The 20,506-nt window shown below is 33.4% G+C and overlaps 1 protein-coding gene across 1 annotated transcript; it reads left to right on the plus strand.

Annotated features, from left to right (window-relative positions):
- Positions 1 to 6,745: 6,745 nt before the first annotated feature.
- LOC120169185 (probable disease resistance RPP8-like protein 4) lies at positions 6,746 to 20,267 on the plus strand. The gene is made up of 3 exons (XM_039177398.1): positions 6,746 to 6,807; positions 16,052 to 16,341; positions 18,421 to 20,267. Exons 1-3 carry the CDS (start codon positions 6,746 to 6,748, stop codon positions 20,265 to 20,267), a joined length of 2,199 nt encoding a protein of 732 aa, XP_039033329.1.
- The last annotated feature ends 239 nt before the right edge of the window (positions 20,268 to 20,506 follow it).

Below are 20,506 nucleotides of genomic sequence, written 5' to 3' on the forward strand. Positions count from 1 at the left end.
ATAAAAGATGTGTTTTGTTAATTCCCGAATGGCAAACATTTCCTCATGCATTTTTGTTTGAATATACACATATATTATTTCTTTCTATTTGTTTATATGGGAAAAGATTCTCCCATATGTATATATGTATATATATCTTCTTTTTCGTTATCCTTTCAGGAACTCAGATATCAATAATACGAATGCTAATGACTCTGACCCGGAGATTGATTTCGAGATGCCCATATGTCAAGAGGAAATCGAAGGTTGTGATGATAATGAGGGATGTGAACCACCCTCAGAATTGCTAAAGATGGTGGAACAGGAAGATGAGCAGATTCTGCCTCACGAAGAGCTTACAGAGATCTTGAACCTGGGCACAGATGAGGATAGAAAGGAAATAAAGATTGGTACCACCCTGTCTGCTGAAGGAAGGCAAAGCTTGATAGAATTACTTCAAGAATTCAAGGATGTATTTGCTTGGTCGTACGAGGACATGCCAGGGCTGGATACAGAATTGGTTGTCCATAAATTACCGATAAAGCCTGATTGTAAGCCCGTACAACAGAAACTGAGAAGAATGAGACCCGAGATGCTGCTCAAGATTAAAGAAGAAGTGAAGAAACAATTTGACGCTCGGTTTCTCACAGTGGCCAAATATCCTGAGTGGGTAGCAAATATTGTCCCAGTACCAAAGAAGGATGGGAAGGTACGAATGTGTGTCGACTATAGAGATCTGAATAGAGCTAGTCCAAAGGATAATTTTCCTTTGCCACATATAGATACGTTAGTGGACAATACTGCTGGAAATTCCTTATTCTCATTTATGGATGGTTTCTCCGGCTATAATCAAATTAAAATGTACCCTAAAGATATGGAGAAAACAACGTTTGTCACTATGTGGGGGACGTTCTGTTATAAAGTCATGCCGTTCGGATTAAAGAATGCATGGGCAACCTATCAGAGGGCCATGGTGACGTTGTTTCATGACATGATGCATAAAGAAATTGAAGTCTATGTCGATGATATGATTGTCAAAGCCAAGACGGAGGAGGAACACATCAAGAATTTAAGGAAGCTCTTTCAAAGATTAAAGAAGTGCCAACTAAAACTTAACCCAAATAAATGTACTTTTGGGGTGATATCGGGAAAACTGTTGGGATTCGTAGTGAGCCGAAAGGGAATTGAAATAGATCCCGATAAAGTAAAAGCCATTCAAGATTTGCCAGCCCCAAGAACACAGAAAGAGGTTCGAGGATTTTTGGGGAGATTAAATTACATCGCTCGGTTTATCTCGCAGCTGACCGAAAAATGTGATCCCATATTCCGCCTTCTTCGTAAGAATGATTCAGGAGAATGGAGTGAGGATTGTCAAGAGGCTTTTGAGGCAGTAAAGAGATATCTTTCGAATACACCGACCCTAGCGCCACCTATCCCAGGAAAGCCTTTAATTCTTTACTTGTCCGTTTATGACAATTCAATGGGATGTGTGTTGGGGCAACATGATCAAACTGAGAAGAGGGAGAGGGCTATCTACTATCTCAGTAAGAAGTTCACTGAGTGTGAGGCCAGATACTCACCAATTGAAAAATTGTGTTGCGCTTTAGTGTGGGCTACCAGAAGACTTAGACAGTATATGTTGTATCATACTACCTGGCTCATATCTAAGCTGGACCCTTTAAAGTATCTAATGGGGGTACCTGCATTGTCTGGAAGGTTAGCCCGTTGGCAAATCCTGTTGTCCGAATTTGATATCCAATATGTAAGCCAGAAGGCAGTTAAAGGGAGCGCCATAGCAGAATTCATTGCGAGTAGGGCTTCAGAAAAATATGAACAGTTGAACTTCGATTTCCCGGATAAGGATTTAATGGCTATCTCGGAGGAAGAAACAATTGCTCTCACCGGTAAATACTGGAAGATGAACTTTTATGGTGCTTCAAACGCCTTGGGGCATGGGATTGGGGCAATCTTGGTCTCACCAAGTGAAGAGCATTATCCTTTTACCAGTCGGCTCAATTTTGATTGTACAAACAATATGGCAGAATATGAGGCTTGTGTTATGGGTCTTAGAGCAGCTATTGAACTCAACGCAAAAATGCTGAGGGTATATGGGGATTCAGCTTTGGTAATTTACCAGCTCAGAGGTGAATGGGAAACCAAGGATCCCAAACTTGTGGAATATCGTAAATTAGTTCTGGGACTTATTGAAGAATTTGAAGAAGTGACTTTCAATTACCTCCCCAGAGAAGAAAATCAAATGGCGGACGCCTTGGCTACTTTGGCAGCAGCCTTTAAGATGAACGAGCATTCAAATATGATGCCTATTGAGATGAAGGCTTATGAGTATCCAGCCCACTGCTTTAACATTGAAGAAGAAGATGATGAAGGACCTTGGTACTATGATATCTTCCAGTATATAAGATATCAAAGTTACCCCGAACAGGCAACTGAGAATGACAAAAGGACCATTAGAAGAATGGCAGCAGGGTATGTGCTTAATGGTGAGATCTTATATAAGAAAAGCATGGATCAGGTCTTATTAAGGTGTGTGGACACTAAAGAAGCGAAAATGATTCTTGAAGAAGTACATGAAGGAATATGTGGCACCCATGCTAATGGGCATGTAATGGCCAGACAGATTATGAGATTTGGGTATTATTGGTCAACTATGGAAACTGATTGCGTCAATTATGCCCGAAAGTGTCACAAGTGTCAGATTTATGGGGATAGAATGCACACCCCTCCTCATCCGTTGCACGTGATGACAGCTCCGTGGCCGTTTTCTATGTGGGGCATGAACGTTATTGGGCAAATCTTTCCGAAAGCGTCAAATGGTCATCGCTTCATTCTGGTAGCAATAGATTACTTCACCAAGTGGGTAGAAGCAGCTTCTTATGCAAGTGTTACCCAGTCAACGATATGTAGGTTCTTGAAGAAAGAAATCATCTGCAGATATGGCTTACCAGAGAGAATTATCTCTGACAATGCGTTGAACTTAAACAACAAGATGATGAAATCTGTATGTGATCAATTCAAAATAAAGCATCATAATTCCACGGTTTATCGCCCAAAGATGAATGGGGCAGTGGAGGCGGCTAATAAGAACATTAAGAGGCTTATAGAGAAGATGACTGAAACTTATAAAGATTGGCATGAGAAGTTGCCATTTGCTCTGTTTGCCTATCGGACTTCTGTACGGACGTCTACTGGGGCAACTCTGTTTTCTCTAGTTTATGGGATGGAAGCTGTCCTCCCTATTGAAGTGGAAATTCCCTCGCTCCGGGTTTTATCAGAGGTGAAGCTAAATGAGGCAGAATGGGTACAGGCCAGATATGACCAATTGAATCTGATTGAAGAAAAGAGATTGAAGGCTATTTGTCATGGTCAGATATACCAGAAGCGGATGATACGAGCACATGATAAGAAAGTTCGCTCTCGAGAAATCCACGAAGGAGATTTGGTGCTCAGGAGGATATTGCCCATTCAAAAAGATTTCCGAGGGAAATGGATGCCCAAGTGGGAAGGACCCTATGTTGTCAAGAAAGCTTTCTCTAGGGGAGCTCTGGTCTTAACTGAGATGGATGGGTCTGAATTACCTCATCTAGTGAATTCTGACACAGTTAAGAAGTATTTTGCTTGAAGAAAAAAGAAGAAGAAAAAATGAGTGAAAATGAAAAAATGAAAAAATAAAAAAATAAAAAATGAATGAAAAATGAAAAATGAGGGTTCAAGATGAAAACTCGAAAAAGGGCGTCTTGAAACCAAAGGAGGTCGAGTCGAAAACCCACAAAGGGCGATTTGAGTTTTAAATTCAGAGTTCGTGTATGGTGGAGGATCTGAATTGTTTTTGGGGAGTAGGAAGATCTCCTGACATGGGTAACGACAATGGCCATTGGGGTTGAGACCAAAGATCAATGAGTCTCGATGGGGACAACCAGAGGAGGAATTGAATGCACGTGAGATTCAATATTGGTTTATGGCATCCAATTATGGGAGATTTTGGGGTCCAGAAAGGGTTTCACACTCTTAGGTGTCATCACCATTTTGGAGGTCCTTTTGACAGAAGCTACACCCGAGTCATTCTGACGGCGTGCCAGTCCAAAAGCATTTGTGTTATTGATATTTGAAGACACCTATCCTTTGGTTCTTTTCCGATTAAAAGTTTGTCATGTAGTTGCCTAAAAATTCTTCGCATTTATATAAATAAAGAGATATTTTCCCTTCTTAATTTCCCTTTTACAAGCATCTAATTTTGAAAAAGTTAAAACGTATAGCTTAACTTGTGGTACATGAGATCATTTTGTATTATTATGCAAAAGGTTTTGGAAATGCAGGTATTCTGAAGCTAGTAATGGTTTTACCCATAAGCTTGTAGGGTTGCGAAAAGCTAAAACTTTGGAATTCATAGACAATCTTAGCCATTAATGGATGACCCAAGGATGTTGTCATTTATCAAGAAGATTGGTCAGGGGTACTGGCAGGCCTCAAGAAAGAAAGAAGTCAAAGTCTTGTCAAGCCAAAAGTTATAGTATTGAGAGTATCAACTGGGGTGAATGGGTGAAATGCTCTATGCCCAAAGCGAAACCGAGTTCCATTGAAATCAAAGGGGATAGTATTCTTTCGAAGAAGAAAGTGCATTAAATTGCATAATTGCATACATCGTAGGCATGAATAGGATCATGACATTGCATGATTATTTTAAATGTTTGCAGATTTCCCAACGATTATTGAAGATTGTTCGAGCCTCATACTCTCTGAAGAAATAGGGAGCAGACACGATTGTTGAAGATTGTTCGAGTCTCATACTCTCTGAAGAAATAGGGAGCAGACACGATTGTTGAAGATTGTTCGAGTTTCATACTCTTTAGAGAGAGAATGAGCGAACCCGTAAGAAGAAGATTTTTGAGTTCTATACTCCCTGAAGAAAGAGGGAGCGAACCCAGTTGAAGATGTTCGAGTTCTATACTCCCTAGAGAAAGGGGGAGCGAACCCGTTTGAAGAATATGTCTGAGTTCCATACTCCCTAGAGAAATAGGGAGCGAACCCATTTGTTGAAGATTGTGGGTCTTATACTCTCTGAAGGTATAGGGGGCAGACGCGATTGATGAAGATTGTGGGTCTTATACTCTCTGAAGATATAGGGGGCAGACACAATCGTTGAAGATCGTTCGAGTCTTATACTCTCTGAAGAAATAGGGGGCAGACGCGATTGATGAAGATTGTGGGTATTATACTCTCTGAAGATACAGGGGGCAGACACGATCGTTGAAGATTGTTCGAGTCTTATACTCTCTGAAGAAATAGGGGGCAGACGCGATTGATGAAGATTATGGGTCTTATACTCTCTGAAAATATAGGGGGCAGACACGATCGTTGAAGATTGTTCGAGTCTTATACTCTCTGAAGAAATAGAGGGTAGATGCGATTGATGAAGATTGTGGGTCTTATACTCTCTGAAGAAATAGGGGGCAGACACGATTGTTAAAGATTATTCGAGTTCCATACTCCTTGGAAGCAATAGGGAGCGAACCTATTTTTAGAAGATTCTTTTCAAGACTCACCCTAAAATAGCAGTGAAGCAAACCATCCATAAGACCTTCGGTCTTTTTCAGAATAGTGTTGGAGCGAACCATCAGACCATCAGATGTAGGAAGAAATCGAAGATTCTCGGATACGAAGAAGCAGAACAATCCATTAAAAGGGTTTGTGCAAGTGAGATGGAAGCAAAGGTAAAAAAAGAAGACTGAAGAAAGGAAAAATGATGTTGCAATTGGACTAAATTAGGTCATTATTTGTCTTTGCTACGTTCTTCTGGTCACAACAACGAGCAAAGAGGGGCAGCTGTAATACCCTAATTTTGTCCGGGCAATTTAATTCATTTAAAGATGCTTGAGAATTAATTTGGAGGTAATCGTGCTCAAATGAGAATTTAATTCAAATGATGAATGGAAGCTTGCATTTTGGGGACAACATGAAAATCAAGAAATCTTGATGCTTAATTGGATTGTAACATGTTTGTTTCATTTTGGAATTCAAGATTTAAATTGAAGCCCAAGCTAATCCGGAATCCAAATTAAATGTTTAGTCCAAAGTCCACATACAAGTCTAAAATAGATTACAAATATCTAGCCCGGTTACAAGGCCCAAGCTTAACCCGATCCGACCCGGATACAACACCCAACAGCAGACTCCTCCCACGTGCACCCAATGTGAAGCACTCATCCACTGCAACAGATCATGCCTCCCAAGGAAGCCCATGCTACTGCCAAGCACCACGCCCGTGAAGACTGAGACATGGCCTGGCTGCCCATGCTCCACAACGCCTAAGTGTCTCCCACGTGAAACGCATAACCGAGCGCCCACGTCAATATGAAGCAGCACTCCCACTGCGTCAGTTTGTGCCGATCACTCCACTTACAACCTGGAACACCCGGTTGAAACATCACGTTAGGCCAGTAACAACCCTCAGCAGAAACCATCACGAGCTCACCATTTCCAACCCGTGCCCGTGCCTTCACCATTTCCAACCCGGGCTTACCATCCACCCACGTGAAGCGCGACAGACAAGGCTCGGCACCCCGAGCAAACACCACCAACAGCTCATGCCCATACCCTGCAACGCCCATTACTTCATTAGCAGGGATACACATAATTAAAGAGGAAGCAGAAAACAAAAGCAATTCTCGAGGCCATCGGGGAGAGCGTTTTTCATCATCAACAAAAAGAAGGGAGCTTTAAAGGAAAAAAGAGGGGATTCATTACAAAAATGAGGGGGAGACCAGAGAGGAAGGGTATTCGGAACAGGGGTAACCATTTCGAGCAGAAGGGGTCAGTGATCAATTGGAGAACAAGCAAAGAACATTAGAGCAGGGAAAGAAGGATACCAATAGAGAGCTCACGAACAGCAGAGCACGGAAAAAAAAACCAACAAGGGAGAGGGGGTCATGAACAACGAGGAACGGCGGTGAACAACCAGAGAAAACACGCATCAATCAAGGAGCTCATCATCAACCATTCGAGTATTAAGCAAAAAAACAGAGAGGGGAAATCCATTGTAGAGCAAGAAAAACAGTATTTGTGAATCAAATAATGTAACAGTGGTTTTTGCCCATATTTCTTCTGAAATCAAGCAATACAAACAAGACATCATTCCCTATTTTTGCTTATATCAACAACCCAACAGTAAAGCGAATCATTTTCAAGGTTAGGGAATTTCGGGTTACCTTTGTTCATGAGTATCTACGCCAAAGTCTTCATCGGAGGAGGCCCTTGACAGCGTCGATCGAGGGTAGATGGCCAATAAACGGTAGTTGGGATCTGGTGTCCTTGGTGGTTGTTGATGATGGCCAGATTTTGGGTTGAGGCTTGTACTTGCCGATTGATGGTCGTTTAGGCAGCGGCGTTAGAACCTGTTGGAGTCTCGCCCGAGTGTGGTTAGAAAAGGACGAGGCGTCGAACCATGATGGACGTGCGGTGGCCGGATGAAGTCGTGGGGCCATTAGTGACCCATCGACGGTGTTGAATTGAGCCTTCGTGGTTCTCGTTCGAAGAAGAGAAGCTTGAAGGAGAGAGTAGAAGCGGCAGGTCTTGTTTTGCTAAAGTGAAAGGGGAATCTGATTTTAGGGTAAGCATTTTACCCCAGCGCCAATCCCGTGACCAAAACGACGTCGCTTTAGAGTGTTAAAACGACGGCGTTTAAGGGTGTATAAAGCGGCGTCGTTCCATCAGGGGTGAGGAGCTCCCGTTTCAGCGCCTGGACGGGTTATTTGTATCGTAAATCCTTCTGTTTTCCTTTAATGCATTTTAGTCCATATTTCATATTTTTTCCTTTCTAATTTCGCCTCATAACTTTCCGCGTGTTTCATTTTAGTCCAGTCTCATATTATGGTTATTTTCTTACCGTTTTTACATTGGATGTGTAATTTGGAAAACTTTCAATTTGGTCCTTTGTAGAACTTTGGTTATATTATATTTGCAGTACTTGGGAATGATTTTTTTTTTGAAAGGATCTTGTTGTTCATGTTCTTTACATTTTAGTCCTTGTCTAACATTTTATGCATGTTTATAGGGTTAATTTAGATTTCTTTTAAATGTATGCAAATGTATATTATTTTGAGCATGTAATTCACATAGATGTCGGTGTAATTTATTTTTATAAGCATGTTAGCTTCATTTATTTTAATATCATGTTTAATTAATTTTTGCATTAACATCCTTTTTGCATAATTTGCATGATATCCTCATAAGCATGATCCGACACCATTACATAATCGGATTAAGGGTAATACTCTTTTAATTTAAAACTATCAGAATGGCTTCTCTTAACTTACTAGAGGGTCGTTTTGACGATTTTAAATTAAAAGTGTATCCCAACAGTGTCACCAAAATAATTGATTAATTACTTTAAAATTTGTGAGTGAAAGAAAAAGAAATATTCGGCTATTTAAATTATTTGAGATAAGATCGTTAGAACTCACCTAAAGATCTGGTCTCGATATTTTTAAATAATCGAATATCCTTTATCTTTCTAATGACTTGGTAATTTTAAATTAACATATTTTGTTGCTTTTCAATGTTACAAATTTGCATTTTTATTGTTTAAAGGGATCATTAATCAAATTAAACTCGAACTTGTGAAATTCGTTGCAAAGACATTAATTAATTGACTAGGTACCGATTTAGGGCGTTGTGGGGGTGCTAATCCTTCCCCACGCGTAACCGACTCCCGAACTCAGATTTTGATAACGCAGACCTTAATTTGTTATTTTAATTAAAATTAATTTTTATTTAAAATGACAACGTTTTTGGGTGCCCAATCACACCCTAATCAAAGATTGGTGGCGACTCCTCGAACCTTATATTTTTATCATAAAGGAATTTCCAATTTTTTCGAAACGAGAGATTTTCTAAAATTGCATTGTTTTTAATTAAAAATTCAATTGAAAAGAAAATAATTAAAAATAACGCGCTTTTCCACACCGTTTAAAAATCGTTTCGATAACTCGCCGAGTGTAGATGAACACGTTTAACAATGAGTTCATTAAATTAATTTATAAAATATTAAATTATAAAATATTAAATGTATAATTATAAATTAATTTAAAACCTAAATGTAATTTAATTAAAATACAAAATTTATAAAATATTAGTTTTTAGGGTAAATTATACTATTGACCATCTAACTATTTACCCCTTTTACTTTAACCATCGATTTTTTAGTTTTGTCGATTGAGTCACTTAAACATTTAAATCTTGTCAATCAAGTCACCTGCCGCTAAATATTAATAGAGGAGATGAGATGATAGTTAATAAAATTTTCATAATTACACATTTAGTCCTCTTTACTTACACATCCTATTAATTTGGTCATAACTTTTAATTAATTCAATAAATTTAATCCTCAATTAGATGGTGACATGTGTCACTATGTGATTGGGTTTTTTTAAAATATTTTTATTTAATTTAATAAATTGTTCATCCAATCAAATGGTGCCATGTGTCACCAATTGAATGAATAGAAAATAAATTGAATCAATAACCGCTGCTGGTGAGATTTGAATCCAAGATATAAGGAGAGGAAGCAAACACCCCAACTACTAGGCTGCACCATTCAAATGACAAACCTATTACAACATAATATATATAGTTAATGGCAATAAAAAAAGGAAAATGGCCCAATAAGAACTCCAATATGGAATAATTGAATAATACAATAATATATATATATATATATATATAAACAAATATTAAAACTGATTAATAAGTGAATGTATTTTATTTATATTTTAAATTATTTTAATGAAAAAAAATAAAAATAATTTTAATATATTATAATTGAAATATAATGAAGAGTTTCATTGACTTAGAATTTTCCTCATAGTTAAGGGCTTATCGTACTAAGCATTTTGACTTATGCATTGACTTGTTTACATCCCAGATAATGTAATAATTTTATATTTTATTATTTATTCATTATATATTTGAAGAAAATTTTAGGGGAAACTTGATTTTATTGAATTATTTTATTTTAACATAGAGTTGTTAAAAAAGATTAGAATCCAATTCGATGTTATAATATTTAAAATATAAGATATGATACATTTCATTTTAATAAAATTAGAATAATGAAGACAATTTATTAATTTAAAATATGTAAAATGGTACATTTCAATTATAACATATTAAATTCACTTTTATTTTAATTTTTACATTAAATGTGATTTAAAATATAAATAAAACATATTCATTTATTAATTAATTATATTATTTGATTATATATTTTTATATTTTCATACTATTCAATTATTTCATGTCTGATGCTTAGTTTTTTGGCTTGCATCCCAGGTTCAAACCCTACTAGCTGCGGGTGTTGATTTACATTATTTTTCATTCATTCAATTGGTGACACTTAGCACCATTTGATTGGATGAGAAATTTATAAAATAAAAATATTAAAAACATCCAATTACACAGTGACACATGTCACTAACAGATTGAGGATTAAATTTATTGAATTAAATAAAAGTTAGACCAAATTAATAGAATATGTAAGTAATGAGGACTAAATGTGTAATTATGTAAATTTTATTTACTGCCACGTCATCTCCTCCGTTAATATTTAACGGCAGGTGACCTGATTGACAAGATTTAAATAGTTAGGTGACCTGATTAATAAAATTGAAAAATTGGTGGTTAAAGTAAAAAGGATAAATAGTTAGGTGGTCAATGGTATAGTTTTAGCTAAAAACTAATGTTATATAAATATTGTATTTTAATTAAATTACATTTAGATTTTTAACTAATTTATAATTATACGTTTTGTACTTTATAATTTAATGTTTATAAATTAATTTAACGATCCTCATCAGTGCTCGTCGAGATGACAATATCATCCTTTTAAAATGACACATAAAAAGGGTTTAAGCTACACATAATTTTTTTAAAATAATTAAATGAATACATAAATAATGCTAATAATTAAATACACAAATAAATAAATGAAACTAATTTTGAAGGAGTAAAAAATGAACAGTCAAAATAACGATTATGAGTACAATTGACGTTGAACGCTTGTATTCTTAGTGTTTTTTGTGATTGAACTCGAGATAATATTACGGTACAATTGATTTCAATTTAAATGTATTTCAACAATTATATACGATATACACATATATTTCCTCATTATTTTTCATGTGATATATATATATATTCTTACTAAAAATTTTGAGTTATTTGAGTTATTTTATAATTAAACTTCATTCGAATTTTTTTCGAATCAAATCAAATTTATAAAATCAAATCAAATAAAACAAATTATTTTTTAAAATGAAATTGAACTTTATTTACTCCCACCTCCAATCAAATAAATGTGATTTTTTTATAAATTTAATATAAAAATATAAAATAAAATAAATATATATTTTAAGAAATGAATACTTTAAACATAAAATGACACCCATTATTCATTTTCATCCACTTACTTTTTTATATAATTTCTAATTTTGACACTCAAAAGAAATTTCTAGCTCCCTCCCTAAAAAAAAGATAAGTTTTGAACATATGAATACTCGATGTTCATTTTGTAACTTTTAATAGTAAGAACTCAACATAACAACATGTCAACATCTTATAATGGAGAGATTATTTTGTAATTTTCCATAATTAAAAGACTTTACAAAAGAACGTTTTATAGTCAAGTGACCATTTGTGTACTTTACCCTTTTTACTAATACACCTCGTACTTGATTCACTGCACTATATTTATGTGAATCCAACTCACCGAGTTAATTGTTTAGTTTTCCCCTAATTTTCCAAGTGGCGCCTTTTCAATTAAATAAGACCCATGATGATCACTTTTTATAGTCTTCCCATCCTATTGATGATTACATAAAAATCATAAAATATACTACTAATAAACTACGATCATGTCCATTACTAATTGTTCCCTTAATTATAACATTGCCTTTTTACCTGTTAATCCATCTCACTTGAGTTAATTGTTTAGTTTAACCACAATTTTTCAAACCTCACATTTTTTTTTTGAAAAAGGAGGAAATAAATTACCTAACTATAACTTAATGCCCCGGAGGTGTTTCTATCTAAAAACAAGAAATTTAACAATTCTACCGGAGGATCCAGGAAAACTCGGTATTAATAAACACCATTAAAATATAATTTTATCATATCTTAATCAACGTGTTAACGTCTAGTTTAGACGAACGTTAAATTTTTAACGAAAAAAGACAAGTTTCGAACATATGAATACTCGGATGATCATTTTCTAACTTTTAATAATCGATGAACTCAACAAAACAACACCCTATAATCAAAAGACTATTTTGTAACTTTTAATAATCAAATGACCTAATAAAATAACGTCTTATAACAGCTCGTTCTTGATTCACCGCACCATATTTTAGTGAATCATTTTATTCCCGTAATTATAGCCTGATCTTTATTACCTGTTAGGCCGTTAATCCAGCTCAAGAAGTTAATTGTTTAGTCTTCCCCTAATTTTCCAAGTGGCGCATTTTTAATTAAATATCTTTCACATTTGATAAATTTTAAATTAAATATAAAATTTATATTGTATTGAAATATTAATTATTAATTATGATTACCTAAAAATCATAAAATATATTATTAATAAACTACAATTGTGTCTTTTACTAATATTTCTTTAAATTGTTCGTTTTTTTTGAAAATGAAGTTGCCAACGATTATTCTGATCATCATCTGTAAAATTATCCTTTTAAAATATATGTTTAAGAGTTGGTTGTATGTGAAGATTGTTATAGCATAATCAGAATGTACAAATATTGGTTCCTTTAAAATCTTGTGTCATCTTTGTTTAAAAAAATATTACGAAATTTAATTCATTTAAAAAATATTACGAAATTTAATTCATTTAAAAAATATATGATAATGTAAATGAATTCAAATTTTGTGAAGGATTTGCTTCTATCGCAAATAATTAATGGGATAGCATTCTGATAAATTAGAAGACGCACCTTATTAATTAACATAATAAAATGATATTGTCTTATATTTTGTAAAAGTGATTATGAGAATTTTTGTGAAGGATGTCCTCATATCTTAAAGACTCAAATAATTAACGATATAATATTTCAGTAAATTAGGAAATCATCTCGTTAATTATAACAATAAAATAATATTATATTTTATTTTAAAACTGATGATGAGAATGTTTATAAAGAATGACATCATATTATAAATAATTAACGAAATTACAGCATTCCAGGAAATTAGGATACCACGTCGTCGATCATCGTGATATAACAATTTTGTCTCAAATTTTGAAAGAAGTCTGTGAGATGTACATGTTTTTTAAAAGAAAAATTCTACGACGATGGTCGAGTATAGATGAGCACGGTTAACGATGAGTTTATTAAATTAATTTATAAAACGTTAAATTATAAAGTACTAAACATATAATTATAAATTAGTTAAAAAATATAATTGTAATTTAATTAAAATACAAAATTTATAAAAACATTAGTTTTTAGAGTAAATTATACCATTGACCACCTAACTATTTACCCTTTTACTTTAATCACCGATTTTTTAATTTTGACAATCGGGTCACTTAACTATTTAAATCTTGTCAATCAAACCACCTGCCATTAATATAAACAGAGGAGATGACGTGGCATTTAATAAATTTTGTATTATTACATATTTAGTCCTCATTACTTACACATCCTATTAATTTGGTCCTAACTTTTAATTAATTCAATAAATTTAATCCTCAATCAGATGATGACATGTGTCACTATGTGATTGGATTTTTTTAATATTTTTATTTAATTTAATAAATTTTCCATCCAATCAAATGGTGCCACGTGTCACCAATTGAATGAATAGAAAATAAATTGAATCAATAACCACTGCTTGTCACGCCCTCAGAGCCTTCAAGCCCAAACTGTCGGAAAATCAGAGTTAATGCATGACGGGTCGTGCGGCCTTAGACACTTCTTGGTCTTCTCTGCGACTAAGTAAGCCTTACCCAAGCTAATTGAGCATGCAAACTCACAAAGGTTGGAACCAAGCCCTCAAGGCTTCTAGGATTGCGGAAGCTTTAACACCAACGTGGCTACTCCAAGCCACCAAGGTCGGACTAATGTGTTGAAGTGCAAACACAAGCGTGGCTACTCATGGCCACCAAGAAAAAACAACAACACAAAGAGAACAAATAACAAAGAACTATGAAAGTATAGAGTAAATGCCTTAGAGGTTTTAACCCAACTACTGTGTGGGGTTTTAACCCAAGACATGAGGACAGGAAGCAAACACCCCAACTACTAGACTGCACCATTCAAATGACAAACCTATTACAACATAATATATATAGTTAATGGAAATAAAAAAGGGGAAAATGGCCTAATAAGAACTTCAACATGGAATAATTGAATAATACGATAATATATATATACAAATATTATAATTGATTAATATGTGAATGTATTTTATTTATATTTTAAATTATTTTAAAGAAAAAAAGAAATAATTTTAATATATTATAATTGAAATATAACGAAAAGCTTCATTGACTTTGAATTTTCCTGATAGTTGAGGGCTTATCATACTAAATATTTTAACTTATGCATTGACTTGTTTGCATCCCAGTTAATGTAAGAATTTTATATTTTATTATTTATTAATTATATATTTGAAGACAATTTTAAGGAAAACTTGGTTTTATTGAACTAGTTTGTTTTTAATATAGAGTTGTTAAATAAAATTATAATCCGATTCGATGTTATAATATTTTAAAATATAAGATATGATATATTTCCGTTCAATAAAATTAGAATAACGAAGACAATTTATTAATTTAAAATATGTAAAATGATACATTTCAATTATAACATATTAAATTCACTTTTATTTTAATTTTTATTTTAAATGTGATTTAGAATATAAATAAAAACATATTCATTTATTAATTAATTATATTATTTGTTTATATATTTTTTATATTTTCATACTATTCAATTATATCATGTTTGAGTCTTTATAAGGTCAATTATTTCATATTATAGTTTAGTGGTTAAGGTGCTTAGTGTGTTGGCTTGCATCCTAGGTTCAAACCCTATTAGTTGCAGTTATTGATTTAGATTATTTTTCATTCATTCAATTGGTGACACATGGCACAATTTGATTGAATGAAAATTTTATAAAATAAAAAATATTAAAAAACATCCAATCACACAGTAACACATGTCACCATCAAATTGATGATTAAATTTATTGAATAAATAAAAGTTATGACCAAATTAATAGAATATGTATGTAATGAGGACTAATTGGGTAATTATATAAATTTTATTAATTGATACGTCATCTCCTCCTTTAATATATAACGATAGATGACTTGTTTGACATAATTTAAATAGTTAGGTGACCTGATTAACAAAATTAAAAAATCGGTGGTTAAAGTAAAAGGGGTAAATAGTTAGGTAGTCAATGATATATTTTACCCTAAAAACTAATGTTTTATAAATATTGTATTTTAATTAAATTACATTTAGATTTTTAACTAATTTATAATTGTATGTTTAGTACTTTATAAATTAATTTAATGATGCTCATCATTAACGGTGCTCATTCGTACTCGTTGAGCGTGGTAACATCATCTTTTTCAAAATGACACATAAAAAGGGTTTAAGCAGCATCAATAATAATAATAACACATAATATTTTTTAAAATAATTAAATGAATACATAAATAATGCTAATAATTGAATACACAAATAAATAAATGAAACTAATTTTGAAGGAGTAAAAAAAATAAACAGGTCAAAATAACGACTATGATTACACATTGAACGCTTGTATTTCTAGTATTCATGCTCTAATTCGAGATAATATTATGGTACAATTAAATTTTAATTTAAATATCTTTCTATAATCGTATATGACATACATATATATTTCCTCATGATTTTTCATGTGATATATATATATATATACTTACTAAAAACTTTTGAGTTATTTGAGTTATTTGAGTTATTTAAATATCTGGTTTGGGAAAATTTGGTGAAAATGACAGGAAGCTGAACGACGAGGCATTAGCGAGCAAGTTGTTTGACTTGTTGAAACTTGAAAAGTGTTTGGTAATACTGGATGATGTTTGGAGCACCAAGGCTTGGGATCGCCTCAAACCTGCGTTTCCATCTGCAGCGGACCATAGCAATAGTAAGATATTGCTCTCCTCTCGAACAGAAACGATAATTTCCCATGCAGATGCAAGCGTTTATTTGTATAAGTTGCCAATTTTGAACCCTCAAGAAAGTTGGGAATTGTTCGAAAAGATTGCGTTTCCTCCATCAGATTCTACAGGTACGTATGTGTACATTGCAAAGTTATTTACCATCATATATGCATATAGCAACATTCTACTCTATACCTTAAACTTATTTTTTATGTTGTTTCATTAGATTTTTGACAACAAATCAATTTCTTTTTAAATAATATGTATTTGGAAAACTATAATATACTTGGATTTGAGTATAATTATACATGAGTGGCATGCTAGCTAATCATTGTAATTGAGCCCCAAATTGGCTGTAATTGAAGCTTTCAAATTATATTCTCCTATACTTAGAGAGTGATAATTGAAGGAAATATATTTTAATAATGATAATTTCTAAACATTTATTCATTTTTAATTAATAAATCTCACTTAATTGTGTGTAACTACATTTTATTAATTAAATATATCTTGAAAATTAAAATTAATTGTAATTAATTGAAAGTGCAATTAATGATACTTTCTTATAATTATACTACGACGTCCAAACATGTCATTAGTGCAGGTTAAATAAACAAGGCCTTATAAATTTAATATCTTTTATATTATATTTTTTAAAATAATATAAGTGATATTGTTAGAACTAAGTAGTAATAATAAATTAAAATATTTTACATAGATACTTATACATAGATAAATTATTTTGATAAATTTTATATCTAATCCTACTCCTACCTAAAGGGAAGCACTCCTAGTGGGTCTAGAACCCATAAACAAAGAGAATATGGGGAACAAAGATGAACAACTTAATCAACCTACTAAATATGTTTGCTCCCGTAAATAAAAAAATTATATCATTAATTCTTGATATATATATATATATATATATATATATATATATATATTATGCTTAGTTTCTTAAGTAGTTTATGCGACTATGTGTTCAAGCAAGACAAACAAATAAATTATACTTTGATTTGGACATTTTCTAGCTTCAAATATATTTTGCAATAATTAAAACAAATACGTATAATTAATTGTTTGATTGGGATAATAATTTTGATTAATATAAACATAAAACTTAGTCAAAATGGTTCATGTACCTCATTTAGGATTAGTTTGATCCAACATTTGCATCTCCAATTTTAATATTCCTTGGCTTGTAAATAAAAAAATAGAAATTTGGCTGTTTCTGCTTGCTTAACTTATTCAATATAAAGACAAAATTAATCATAATAATAATTATTCAATATAATAACATATAAACTATGCTTGAAAATTCTTTTGTTGACATTTGCAATAATTTGGACATATTTTCTAGATTGTAAGATATTTAACAATGATAACAAATGTATAATTAATTGTTTGATTGAGGTAATAAACTATGCCTTGGGTTTTGAAACGAAAAAACAAATTTGACTGTTTGCGTGCTTAACGTATATAATATAAAGACAAAAAAAAAGTAATATTTTCTAAGAGATTCTCCTGGCAACTAATCAACTTAGCTGCCATTTAAAATATATATATTTTCTTTATAATTAAATAATTGCACTTGGCCATAGTGTAGGAACTTCTTAATATCTCTGGATCATCTAATTAAAGAAAATAAAACTATAGGTGGACCACTATTATTTTAGGTTAGGCCTGCAAATGAACTGAACGTTCAGCGAACCGTTCATGAACCGTGCGGTGGGAAGTATTATTTTCTAAGACAAAGATAAGTATTATTTTCTAAGAGATTCTCCTGACAACTAATCAACTTAGCTGCCATTTAAAAAATATATATATTTTCTTTATCACTAAATAATTGCACTTGGCCATAGTGTAGGAACTTCTTAATATCTCTGGATCATCTACTTTCTAATTCCTCCTATTATTTAAAGAAAATAAAACTATAGGTGGACCACTATTATTGTAGGTGTTCAAAACAATGTTCATTCCAAATGTATTTATAGACATTTTACCTATGAAAATCTATATAAAAAAGATGTTCATTCCTGATTTTGAGTAGCAATCATTGAGCCCTTCGTATTGTGCAGATAAAACGGTTGATGGTGAGATAAAGGAGTTGAGACAAGATAAGGGCAAACGACGTGCAGATGATACGGTTGATGGTGAGATAAAGGAGTTGAGACAAGACAAGGGTAAACAATGTGCTGATGATACAGTTGATGATAAGAAAAAGAAGTTGGGAAAAGTAATGGTTGAACAATGTGGAGGGTTGCTATTAGCCATAGTTGTGTTGGGAGGAATTTTGGCTACAAAAAGCTCATTGAATGAATGGGATAGAGTGAGTGAAAATGTTAAATCATACTTGAACAGAAGCAAAGTCGAAGGCCAAGGAACTATGGAAGTGTTAGCATTAAGTTATGATGACTTACCTGCCCATTTAAGATCCTGTTTTCTTTATTTAAGTCATTTCCCAGAGGATTATGTGATACGTGTGTATAGACTAATTCAGTTATGGGTTGCTGAAGGTATAGTTTCATCAAAGGAAGAAGGAGACGGGGAGTGGGGAGTCGCAGAAGATGTGGCAGAGCATTACTTAGCGGAGCTTGCGGAAAGGTGCATGATTCAAGTACGAAGCAGAGACGTTGTAACCTCAAAGGTCGAAACAATTCAGATGCATGACCTAATAAGAGACCTTTGCCTGTCAAAGGCAAAAGAAGAGAACTTCGTCTTCATTGTAGATAAGTCAAATGCATTCTCGTTGTCCACAATTCGAAAGGTTCGCAGAGTTTCTATGCATGAGATCTTTGAGACAAAGTACAATAGATGTCCAAATCTTCGATCACTTTCCTTCTTTAATTCAAGGAAGCTAAGAGAGTTATTTTATGTAGAAACACCTTTGGCCTGTATAGTAGGTCCATTCAGTCCGCTGCGTTGTTTTTGGGATATTTGGGCTGCATATATTAGTTTTCTAAAAGCTCGGGGATTTTGGGTACATATATTCATCAATTTGAAATTGCTCAGAGTTCTAAACTATGAAGGAGAGCTGGCATTTATGAATTGCAAGTTAATCGGTGATATTGGGAATCTCATTCATTTAAGATTCTCTAGTCTAAACAGACTCATACTCGGTAAAAAATTGCCATCATCTCTGGGAAACTTAAGATGCTTGCAAACCTTGGATTTACGAACCGGTTCATATGCTTATCCCCACGTTCCTGATGTGTTATGGAGGATGGAACAACTAAGACATCTATATCTCCCTGACGAATGTGATACCAAAACAAAGTTGAGGTTGGATACTTTGAGAAACCTCCTCACACTAGAGAACTTCAACACCAAGAATTGTTATCTGAAGGATCTTGTCAACATGACAAAGCTTAGAGAGTTTGTGATTCAAGGGCCTTTCGAGATTGTAGATTTTAAAGAGAAGGCGTTGGACAAGAATCCACCCATAATCCGAAGTAAATATCTTCACACCTTGGCTATTACCAGTTGGAGTATAGATCCAAGACATTTGGCACACCTCCTCTCAAGCTGCGGTAGCATTTGTAAGTTGATAATATATGCGGTGATAAGTAAGTTGCCAGAGCACCACTACTTGTCTTCAAATCTTGCTTACATACTCTTGAGACGTTGCAAGCTTCAGGAAGATCCAATGCCAACACTAGAGAAGCTGCCTAACTTAAGGTTTCTTGAGTTCACTTCTAATTCTTTCATTGGAAATCAAATGTGTTGCTCTGCACAAGGTTTTCCTAAACTGGAGTCTTTGAGCCTTTGTGGTCTTGAGAAGCTGAAGCAGTGGAAGGTGGATAAAGGAGCCATGCCTTGTCTTCGACGATTGGAGATTGGATCCTGTGAAAAGTTAGAGATGCTTCCAGCTGAATTGAGGTTCATTACAACCCTACAAGAACTGGAGACTAAAAAAATGCCAAAGAAATTCCTTGATAAAGTGGTGCAAGGAGGACAAGATTCCGACAAAGTCCAAAATTTTTGGTCAAACTCCAGGACATACAAACGGCGATATACCACTAACTCAGAGGTAATTTCTAAATCTTTGTTATAGGAAATGCTCAATCCTTTTATATTTATTCACAGCTATATGCTTTGCACATTTAGATCCTAATTTGAAGCACAAAATTATTCCGGCAAGATCTACCTTCTGTTCTTATCCTCTGTTTTAATTCCAATTAAACAGTTATAATTCACAGCAATGAGCTTAGACAAATTCTCATTTTCATTCTCATTCTAGTTAAGATCACTCAATTTTGTAGGTCTGAAATCAAGAATCTGAGTTTTTTTTCC

The sequence above is a fragment of the Hibiscus syriacus genome, unplaced genomic scaffold (assembly GCF_006381635.1).
Source record: "Hibiscus syriacus cultivar Baekdansim isolate YM2019G1 unplaced genomic scaffold, ASM638163v2 tig00111754_pilon, whole genome shotgun sequence".
NCBI classification, from domain to species: domain Eukaryota; kingdom Viridiplantae; phylum Streptophyta; class Magnoliopsida; order Malvales; family Malvaceae; genus Hibiscus; species Hibiscus syriacus.

Excerpts from the sequence above, each read along its gene's own strand:
- LOC120169185 (XM_039177398.1), top strand. The coding sequence starts at position 6,746 with ATGAGGGGGAGACCAGAGAGGAAGGGTATTCGGAACAGGGGTAACCAT. Across the intron at positions 6,808-16,051 it reads AACCATTTCGAGCAGAAGGG|GAAGCTGAACGACGAGGCAT; the intron begins GTCAGTGATCAA and ends TGAAAATGACAG. Across the intron at positions 16,342-18,420 it reads TCCTCCATCAGATTCTACAG|TTGATGATAAGAAAAAGAAG; the intron begins GTACGTATGTGT and ends CTGATGATACAG.